At 45.3% G+C, this 11588-nt stretch overlaps 1 protein-coding gene across 1 annotated transcript in view; it reads left to right on the top strand.

Annotated features, from left to right (window-relative positions):
* Positions 1-1074: 1074 nt before the first annotated feature.
* lrrc75a (leucine rich repeat containing 75A) overlaps positions 1075-11588 on the top strand; it is a 141425-nt gene continuing 130911 nt past the window's right edge. Inside the window, exon 1 of the mRNA XM_030399128.1 lies at positions 1075-2325. Coding sequence (XP_030254988.1) covers positions 2077-2325 — 249 coding nt within the window. The 5' untranslated portion in view covers positions 1075-2076. The remainder of the gene's footprint in view (positions 2326-11588) is intronic.

The raw sequence follows: 11588 nt of genomic DNA, 5'->3' as shown, positions 1-11588 counted from the left end.
AAAATATACACCTGCACCCGGCGTTTAAAGGGGACCCTGCGGTTAATTGAAACCCGGCTTTTATTTGGTAATTTACGGTACTCAAAGAAATGCGTTACAGCCATCCTGCAACACCTTCACTGGCTCCCAACAAAGCAGCATATCCACTTCAAGATCCTCCTCATCAATTACAAAGCTCTCAATAATCGTGTAAAGTGTCTTTGAGTTTTATTGAAAGTGCTGATAAATAAAATGTATGATAATAATAATAATAATAATAATAATAATAATAATAATAATAATAATTATTATTATAACTAATAGAGTCTCAACAATGCAACGATTTTAAAAAAAAGCTTAAATTTAATGCCAAAGAGATACACTTTTTTTCATGCATTATTTTGATGTTGAAAGGCAGCAACTGTTTAAAAAAACACCGACAATGAAAGATTTAGGGAAAAATACAGTAAAACCTCGGATTACAATTGTGATTTTACACATTCAAACTCATGAGAATTGTAAGTTTTTTCCTCTATGAAATGAGGTCTGTTTGCCATATATTCCAAAAATAAGTGTAAAATTGGTGGTACTGAGTTGGAGTGAAGTAGACTAATGTTTTGCTACATGCTTCACAACCAGTCAAACCAAAAAAGGGAACAGTAAACTTAAAACTAGCAATAGAAAACTGGAAGAACTACTAGAAAACACAGTAAACTGAAAGAGTTAGAGTTTTATTAAAAATACTTGTCCCCCCCCGCGCCAAAATTTCGTCCTTGATTGAGACTATAACTATAAGTATATTGTTTTTCTGGAAGAATCACACGATAATGCAACAAAATTAATAAAATAACCTTTAAGGTCGGGTTGTAGGATATTAGTTAATTTGCCTTTATCAACCAAATGATGTTTAACACCAACAATTATCAATTAGTTTAAATTGGAGGAGTGTTTTATTACATATCTATAGCCTACGCATCATATATCGACGATTCGAGAATTAGCAATACGCCGAATTACTAGCAGACCGTGCACGACTGTATGAGTCATCACCACCAGCTTTATTTATGTGTGGAGAGGAACCGCCAAACATTCAGCGGACTGGTTAACATCATGGAGCCTGGTGCAGAGAGGATGAAGCCTCGTGTGTGACGGCAACAACACTGCAAACTTACCGCTGCGTGCTGCTCGTGCTGCTCCAGCCCTCCCTCCCTCGTCACGTGCACGCGCCGCGCGTCCTCACGTAGTTGAACAGAGGGTGCAATACATAATTCAGTCCCAGCACGGGAACACCCCAGTCTCGCCCATCCTGTCAAGCCGTGCTGCAGCTGAGACATATCCCGTGGATCGAAAACGCCAATGGGACTGTTTCATGCTCCGGAGCCGCGGGAGGATCAACCTTGGAGAAGGACGGACGCGCTGTTTCTTGCAGGTTGTGTATGACTTCCAGCGGATGAGGAAGGACAGGGCCAGAAGCCGACAGACAGTGGTGATCTTCAGGAGACGTAAACATTGCCATGCCCCGCTCCATCCATAACCTCCTGCGACCAGCTTCCCTCCCCAGGCCCGGACAGGGGACTCTCTTGTCGAGGCTCGCAGAATAAGAAGAAGGCGCTGTTGTCGCAGGTAAATATTTTGGGTTCGTGGTGAAGTTGTGTTCGGGATAGGAGGCTGCGGCGAGCCACGATCTGCGCTGTAGGCATCCTGCATCCTGACTTTGGCTGTGTCGGTGTTTTGCGGCCATGCTGCAAGCAGCATTCTCCGACCTCTTCCCGACTTGAGCTGCACTCTCTGGGATTAACAAGTTCCTGGAGCAGAAAACTAGTGGTTCAATTTCTTGATGTTTTGGAGTTTTATTTTGGACTCTTGAAACATCCATTCTTGTGCGTAGCTGAGTGATAATTAACATTTTTTAGGAGCAGGAGGCTACAACAGTTTGGAATTGTTTTCCTCACATTTCAGCCTCACACTGCAGGTTTTTAGAAATATCATCTGCACTTTGATGAGCAAAGCATCCCAGACATTAATCAAACCTGCCTCTGCATGACTTGTCGGTGGGACCAGTCTTGTTATTATCACAGTTCACTTTAAGCTAGCACCATGGGTGCCAAGCAGACCAAAGGCCAGGAGCCTGGAGGAGCCAGCCCTCAGCACAGCTGGAAGCGGACGCCCACTAAGGAGCGAGGGGACATCTTTGCCTCCCTCATGCTGAAGTCAGGGGACCGGCTGAGCCGCGGGGGGACACCGCCGCCCTACCAGCGCCGCATCGGCATGATCCAGGAGATGATGCTAATGGCCAAACAGGGCAAGCAGGACGAGGCCACGGAGATGCTAAAGACACTCCGACAGGTAGCTGCTCTCTGTGTGTGTGTTTGTGTTTGTGTGAGTGTTAAAGAGTGAGTGAAGCTCTCAGGGGTCACAGGGTCATATCTCCAGCACATTGCCCGATAGGTTTGCTCTCCTTTCCTCTTCCCTCCTGATTTCATGTGTCTGTGTACACATGATGACACTGATGCTGAAACCGAAGCCGGGATTAGACTTGACTCTGATTCAGTGATTGACAGCCTACGTCACTGATGAATTGTGTGTCTGTCTGACTGAACAGGAGCCGGACCTGTTGGGCTCAACATTGTCCTGCTGTACTGGTACAGTGTTGCGGCTGCTGCGATTTATAGCCTCTTTCCCCCTTTCAAGACATTTGCAGCGGTTGGCTGGCTGCCGCCGCTGTTGCCACAGGAAGCAGGAAAAGCCCAGCTGCAGACTGAAAGTATCTGGTGTGATGAGAAACAAAGGGGAAGCAGGAAAGTGAAAATGCCACCAGTTGAATAGGAGGATTTGTAAAGAAAGGGGGGAAAGGGGAGCTTAACAGGAGTGAAATTATGAAAAGTGGATCTGAATAGGTGTTTGTCAGCAGGGAGAGAAGGAAGCAGAGAGAAGATGGTGAAGGGAGGAAACACATTCATAAGCTCTTATCCCTATAGACAGCACTAAACAGAATCCATATGCTGACGCTGTTCACTGTTTATCCCCGATGACTCAACCTCGGGGAACAAAGCTACCAGCCTGTACACACACACACACACACACACACACACACACACACACACACACACACACACACACACACACACACAGTTTATTGTTTAGGCCTTGGAGAGCTCCTCTCTGTTTCTTTTTACAGTTTCTGATCAAACCCATTTAGATTGTTAATCCTTGCATCAATGGCAAACAATGGAGCAAAGCAAGCAGGCTTAAAGATGAAGGACACTTCTTCATCTGTCATTGTTAACAGTCTCTGTCATCGCTTGATTGAGCTGTGATGCCCCGGAGGAGCAGAGGCACTGCTCCCAGTCTGAGAGTGGAAACACAGCAAAAGAGTAATAGTAGTGAGAGTCCTTCCCAGGAAGCACTGGTTCAGTTATTTCCAGGGCAAAAATACATCTGGGTTTGTACATTTTTTTTTTTTATTGTGTTGAAAAAAAAGAAAAGACAACCAGTCACTTAGCCAGTCAGTGGAAAATTGATAATCAGTACTTGATCGAGGAAGCTGTTCAAAGACCTGGAAGCTCTGTGCACTTTACTCAACCTTGATAACTGGACTAAAACTATAAACTGATGGATAATCAGTACAGTATTGGACTGTATATACAAATATAAATAACTGTCAAAGGCTACAATAAAATCAAGCATCAGAGGGCAGCACTATGCCACTGCAGTCAGCCTAATCTGAAGAAGACACACAGGCGTTTCTGTAATGTTGTCAGTACAGCAGTGCTTCAAACTGTAACATTTCCCTGTAAATAATATGGAATTCATGTACTTTTGATTTCAAACCATGGTATAGGGCATCTTAAAAACCCTTAGATGATGTATTAGCATGCTTAACTTGGTAAGGTATTTAGGACTAACCAATCCACTCCCACTTTCACTGTAACCAATGAGGCTGCACACAAGTGTTGCTTGTTATATTTTTGAACAGAGCCATGCTAACTGGCTGTTCTGTCTTTATGGAAAGCTATGCCAATTGCCTCTTTGCTCCTGCTCCCTATCTAATACACAGATACAAGAGTGTATTTATTTAAGTTTAACTATAAAGGAACAGACATGGCTATGGCATTGTTACTGGGTATCATGGGACATTTCTCACTGATACTCTATGTGAGTTCTGGCACATCCTGCATTTTTGGACACTGTAGTTTATAGTAATAGACATGTTTTTGAATACAATTAAACATTTCCACAACTTTACCTTACTGGTAATTGGCAGAATCGTATTTCAACCAGGAGAGACTAATGGATGAAGTAAATAAAAATGTGATTACTGCAGATGATCTGTGATATATTACAACAGACGATATTGATAATGAGTCTAGTCTAGAGTTTCTTTCACGCTTAGACTACACAGAGAGATTTTGCGCGATGAAAGGGCGTTTGCCCTGAGCAGCAGCAAGAAGAATCCCCCCCATGGAGTCCAGACACTGGTGGTGGTGGTGGTGGTGGTTGAGGACTCTTCTGAGAGAGAGAGGGGTTGATGAATTGATGAAGCGCATGAATAGATAGATAGATAGATAGATAGATAGATAGATAGATAGAATTACTTTAGTGATCCCAGACAGGGAAATTATTTGTTACAGCAGTAGTGGGTCCGCAAATAAAACACTTTGTACATAACATAAATAGAAGGCAATATATACATAGTGTATATATACAATGCACAGTGCTATAAACAATAAACAATAACAATATATACAATACAATAAAATATGCAAAATATATTATAAACAATAATAATATATACAAACAGTAGAGAGTGAGTTGGAGAGGGTGGAGAGGATTATCCATGATGGATAACAGTTTTTCAGTGTCCTCCTCTCTACCACAGCCTCCAGAGTGTCCTGTTTGCAGCCAATCCCAGAGCCAGCCTTCCTGATCAGTTTGTTGAGTCTGTTGGTGTCGCTGGCTCCGATGCTGCTCCCCCAACAAACCACAGCAAAGAAAAGTACACTGGCCACCACAGACTGATAAAAGATCTCCAACATCTTGCTGCACACGTTGAAGGATCTCAGCTTCCTCAGGAAGTAAAGTCTGCTCATCCCCTTCTTGTAAACAGCTTCAGTGTTAGATCTCCAGTCCAGTCTGTGGTTGATGGTGACACCAAGGTACTTATAATCCTCCACCGCCTCCACATCCTTTCCCAGAATGCGCAGTGGTTGGAAAGCTGTCTTCTTTTTCTTCCTGAAATCTATCACCATCTCTCTGGTCTTGCTGATGTTCAGCCGCAGGTGATTCTGTCTCCACTCCACAAAGTTGTCCACCAGTGCCCTGTACTCCTCCTCCTGTCCCTTACTTATACACCCAACAACAGCCGAGTCGTCAGAAAACTTCTGCAGGTGACACAACCCGGTGTTGTACTGAAAGTCAGTGGTGTATAAGATGAACAGGAAAGGAGACAGTACAGTCCCCTTTGGAGCTCCTGTATCACTAACCACCGTATCAGACAGAACACTGCCCATACGGACAAACTGTGGCCTGCCTGTCAGGTAGTCAGTAATCCAGGAGATCTTTGTGTCGTCTACACCCATCACCCGCAGCTTCTCCCCCAGTAGCAGTGGCTGAATGGTGTTAAAAGCACTAGAGAAATCAAAGAATGTGATTCTCGCAGTGCCTCCTCCACCATCCAGGTGCAAATGGGCTCGTTGCAGCAGGTAGATGACAGCGTCATCAACTCCCAATTGGGGCTGGTAGGCAAATTGCAGAGGGTCTAGCAGGGCTCTCACCTGCGGCCTCAGGTTGGCCAAGACCAGTCTCTCCAGCACCTTTGTCGACTTCTTTGGAACAGGAACCAGGCAGGACGTCTTTCAAAGAACCGGTATTCTCTCCTGACCCAGGCTCAGGTTGTAGAGATGTTGTAGGACAGGAGACAGCTGGCTGGCACATGTCTTCAGGATCCTGGGGCTGATACCGTCAGGGCCTGCAGCCTTTTGCTGGTGGAGTCTCTCCAGCTGTCTCCTAACCTGGCCTGCAGTCACAGTCTTGCGGGGGAGGCTGCTGATGTCTTCAGTGGAGGACGAGGAGGTGGAGGAGGTAGAGGAAGAGGAGGAGGAGGAGGAGGAGAGGTGCTGCACAGGAGAGCTCACAGCAGGGGAGTGAGGGTGGAGAGGAGGAAGCATTTGGGGCAGTGAGGGTGTGTGGGGGTCTGGAGGTGTCAGGGAGACGACAGAAGGCTGTGAGCTGAACCTATTGAAGAATCTGTTCAGCTCGTTTGCCCTCTCCAGGCTGCCCGATGACTGTCTGTCGCTCACCTTACACCCAGTGATCTGTTTCATACCAGTTCACACATCCCTCACATTGTTCTGCTGAAGTTTGGCCTCCAGCTTCCTCCTGTAGGCGTCTTTACAGGCCCTCAGCATATCCCTGAGTTCATGCTGCACTCTCCTCAGTTCTTCCCTGTCTCCAGACCTGAACGCCCTCTTCTTCTTGTTAAGAAGGGCTTTCAGGTCATTGGTGATCCACGGCTTATTATTAGGGAAGCAGCGTACAGTTCGGGTTGGCATGGTGGTGTGTTCACAGAACCTGATGTATTCTGTGATGCAGTCGGTCATGCTGTCGAGATCCTCTCCATGTGGCTCAACAAGTGCATCCCAGTCTGTCGACTCAAAGCAGTCCTGTAGTGCGTCAGCAACCTCCTGAGTCCACCTCCTCAGGCTCCTAGTGTGGACAGGCTGCCGCTGAACAAGAGGGACATACTTAGGGGTAAGCAGGTCCAGGTTGTGGTCAGATCTTCCAAGGGGGGGGGGGAGGGCTGTGGGACTGTATGCATCCTTAGCATTTGCATATAAAAGATCCAGTGTGTTACAGTCTCTGGTGGGGCAGTCAACATACTGGTGAAATGTTGGGAGGGTTTTGTCCAGTGAGACGTGATTAAAATCCCCAGTGATGACAATAAATGCGTTAGGATGCTGCGTCTGTATCTGGGCAACAGCGGAGTGGATGACGTCACCGCTGCATCAGCTGAAGGAGGAACGTACACACCGATAATGATGGCGGACGTGAATTCCCGGGGCAAATAATAAGGCTGCATCCCCACAGTCAACAGTTAAATGTCCGGGCTACAGAGATGTTTCTTCACGTGAACATGTCCGGGATTACACCACCTCTCACTCACATACAGTGCAATACCTCCTCCTTTCTTCTTTCTGCTGCTTGTCACGTCCCTGTCCGCCCGAACAGTGCTGAAGCCGGGTACCGCCACGCTGTGGATGTGTGAGTCGAGCCATGTCTTGGTGAAACACAACACACTGCACTCACGATCGCCGGTCTGTGTCTCCTCTTCTTCACCCTCCGTTTCGCTCCGGCTCTGCACCCCCGGCGTCTCCTCCCAACTCCTTCGGGACCTCAGGCCTGGTTCCGGGCAGCAATGCAGGTTCACACAGCAGTGCAGGTTTATACAGCGCAGTCAGCTGGTCGCGTGTGTAAACAATGCGCTCAATGATGCGCTCCTGACCCTCCGTTGCTAGGGTTAGCAAAAACATCATAAAAGTGCCTTAAAAGTTTATAAAAAAGAAAAAAAGCAAAGTGTTCATCTTCTCTCAGTCTCTGGAGAAGAGTTGCCAAAGTTCAACGAAAATCAAAGAGATATAAAACAAAAACTACGAAAAACCTTGAAAACCCATGGGAGCTGCTGTTACAGGCTGCCACCTAGTACGGTGCCATAGCAACTAATGGCTAGGTGAAGCTGGTGAATATGCAAAGACTGGGCGGTGATGGGGAGGTAGAGGGTGCGGACAAAACGGCACCATGAGCGAGAAGAAGATCTGTGAAGATGCTGTGTATGTCTGTGCTTAAAGCTGATTTTACAGTCGATTAGGATTTTAAAACCGTGCGTCTGTAAAAGCGGTTGCCCAGCATTAATGTTTTAATCCCTGCTGTATGGGAGGTGAGATTTGATGGCAGCTCAATGCTACAGATGTGGGTTATCCATCTAGAATCGGTACAGATGGCATAGTGCACATGTGCTTAAAAAAGTACAATTCCTCATTTTAGTTTTTTCCACTTAACAGAAAGAGCACATGGCAATACACATGAAAACCCCCAATTTCGATAGATATTCCCACGCGACAGAATAAGCTACTGCACTAAAAAGCACTTTTATTCTACTGGAAGCTCATCTGAAGAGAACAGCTGAAATTGCCACTGGCCGCTTCAAGTATCTCTCATTATCCAGCCTCACTGTAACGCACGCATTTGGGCCTCATTTCCAAGCAGACATTCGGTACTGGACCTCCATTGTGGCAGCAGATACAGCTGCTCGGAGATTTGTGGTCAACTAAAAAGCATTTCGTCAGCCCTGAGTGAACTACTTCGTAATTAGATATGGTTTACAAACTCAAGATGTTTCCTTAACTCATCAGTGCATCCATTCTTGATATAATGACACTGAGTGTTATTGAAACACCAAACAGTATCAGTAGAAAAGAGAAGATGCAGTATGAAGAGCAGTCCACGTGGCTCAGCTTTGATCCAGTGTGTGAAGGGTTAGGTCCAGCTCCTCTGACCTTCTGATCTCTGCAGGATTTTTTCTGGCTGCTGTTGGTGGAAGTGGGGATTAGGGGAAAGGAAACATCCACAATCATGATGCATTCCGACTGGACTGAAGTTAACGTTATAGAGAGATACTGGGATGTTTCAGATTGAGGTATGAACGTGTGTTATCTGTTTTGTATCAGCAGGGGATTAGAGGGCAAAGGAGGATGACCTGAGGGTCATGAAAACTAAATTGGAAGAGCTCTAGTCTAAAGACCATCAGTCACATTTCATATTGTTTGTTCTCTGGTAGAACAGAACATGACGAACAGATCGCACGATGAATTGGATTAAGACGATTATTGAGGATAAAGAGAGCAGAGGGGAGGAAAAACACGAGTGTTCAAGTGCAACATGCACAGCTGAAGAAAGAGAGAGGAAGAGGTGGTGAGCGATTACAGAGACAATAGATGTCAAAATGATAAAAGGGGGGAAAAAATGGAGGTAATAGAAATGGAAAAAAGAGCAGATGTGAAAGACACAAAGTCACTTATCGCTGGTCACCAGGTTCTTCTCCATATTGCTCGGAAAACCATGGCGTCGGCCGTAGGCCTCGGACTAAATAGACATTGATTAATCAAGCAGGAGCTCTGTTAAGAGCTAATGGGGAGGTCACCTTCTTAATCACCGCCATTCGGTTAACTTGACACCAAAGCTAGCTTCCCTTCACCACTTCCTGCTGGGCTGCCAAAAAGCTCATCGCTAAGCTCAAACCAGCAATCTCTGTGGAAACCTCTAAATGTTCCCTCAGTGGTCCCCTCAACTGTTTGTAGTATGCTGTAAACAGCTGGGATTTTTAACTTCCCTTATAACTTCCCAGTGTTGTGACAGATAATGAGAGGCTGTAATGATGTCACCATTAATCTATCTATAATACACGGAATCTCTGTCTGTCTGTCTGTGTGTGTATGTGTGTGTGTGTCAAATATCTCTGCGGATCAGGATCAGACTGACCTGAGACTTTCAACATGGCTGCTGTGTGGTTCAGTGGCGTGCAATTTAGCATTTGCTTGGACTGCAATGATACCGTTAATACATTATTTCATAAATGCTTTACAAATTCCATGAGCATTATCCACCGGAGCCACTACAGTCACGTGCGCACCAGAGCCAATCACTGCACACAGTGGCCACGCGCGCACCAGAGCCAATCACTGCAGAGCTCAAGCCCACGACATACCTGAAGAAACAAGCAGATTTATACCTGCAGCGGTGCGAGCTCGACCAGGATTTTGCCGGCGGTTCGGTTCCGTTCTGTGCATCTAAACTGACTGTTGTGGATTAATGAGATGAAACAAGTCCAAGTCTGTTTGGGTCTGAGGAGATCCGGAGACGCGCTGTGGATGTTCGGCCCACCGCCCGAGTCGACGGAGCGGACGCACTGGCACGTCCAAAACTGGATTTAGGGTAAATAATGTCCAACATGCTTTTTCGCGAACATTGCCGTTACGTTTGCTTTGTGTCTGGTGCAGGAAGAAACAGTAAAAATGTGCTTTTGTCACAAGTGGATTTATACCTGCAGCGGCGCGAGCTGGACAGGGATTTTGCAGGCGGTTCGGTCCCATTCTGTTCTGTTCATCTAAACTGACTGTTGTGGATTGTAATGAGATTAAACAAGTCCAGACCGAGTCTGTTTGGGTCTGAGGAGATCCGGAGACGCACGGTCAACAAAGTGGGATCGGAATCTGTGGATGTTCGTGTTTAGCTAGCTGCTAGCCGCTAACCGACCCACACGGCCTACCTACCGAGTTGACGGAGCAGATGCACTGGCACTTCCAAAACTGGATTTAGGGTAAATAATGTCCAACACGCTTTTTCGCTAACATTGCCGTTACGTTTGCTTTATGTCTGGTGCAAGAAGAAACAGTAAAAATGTGCTTTTGTCACTAAAGTGTTCAAGCAGTAAGTTTGGTTGTTGAGGAACAGGAAGATGTGGGGGGGACATCGGCGGATGATTGACAGCAGCAGTGATGTGTTGGAGACGGCGACAGATATAGCGAGTTTTGAGAGTTGAGAGATTTGTGACATATAGCGTGTTTGGAGTGTATAGTTAGTGTGTTATGTAATATTTGGTGTGGTGTGTTCAGTGTGTAGTGGAGTCGTGTTGTGAGGCAAACCAAGGAGGAGACGGCTGAATGTGGAACAGGCAGGAATGAGCTGAGGAGCCTGAGGCATTGCCTGCATTTAAATGTAAATAGTTACGCATAACTTTGTAAATTTCAAAAACTTATGCACCAATTTAGTAAACAACAATTTATATTTGCATTATAACTAATGCAATTGGTTCATTAAACATATTTGTGGTTTTCACAGTAAAAAAACAAACTTTTTCTACTCTGATTTTATGTTATTTTGTGATTTTAGGTCCATAGTGTTAATATAGTACCTTAAAATGAAAAAATAACTGTACAGTCACACATGTGAGGTTGTGCTAAAAATAATTACACCAAGTAAGGCAAGGTAAATAGTTTTTAAGGTGAAATATAATGGTATAATCAAAAGTAGTCAAAAACAGCCAATTATATCCCTGACGTCCCACCTTCAAACACAGCCTCATTTGGCCATCCTTGAAAAAGCTACTTAACCTCCCACTTTTCTTTAGGAAAACATGCTTCCTACGGGCAATGCACTAGTATTTGATAAACAATGCACTGAAGCACATTCATGAGCATTTTTATATTCTTAACTCTGAACTGTACTTTGTAAGAAATGGCTAGGATTTGACGGTACCTCCAAAACTATAGGTGGCAGCATAACCACCAACTGCTGCTCACTATGCTCTTGGCTTTGGCTGTCTTTGGATGTCACAACTATATGTATATGGTTGGATATTCAGGCACACAGAAATGGGTGAAAAAACGTGCAGCTGAACTGATGGATCTGACAGAGGTCAGTTGAGGTGAGCGCTGTATTGGTGCGTACATGCACGTATCTCTGAATGAGAAGTCTTTCTAATTAGGTGTGATCTCGATTACACTGATCATGGAAGTTGTTTAGGAGTGAGACATCTTGCATCTTTCTGATCTCTG

Source organism: Sparus aurata, chromosome 2, assembly GCF_900880675.1.
Source record: "Sparus aurata chromosome 2, fSpaAur1.1, whole genome shotgun sequence".
NCBI lineage: Eukaryota > Metazoa > Chordata > Actinopteri > Spariformes > Sparidae > Sparus > Sparus aurata.
Note: the sequence above shows the minus strand (reverse complement) of the source record. Positions and strands in the feature narration are given on the sequence as shown.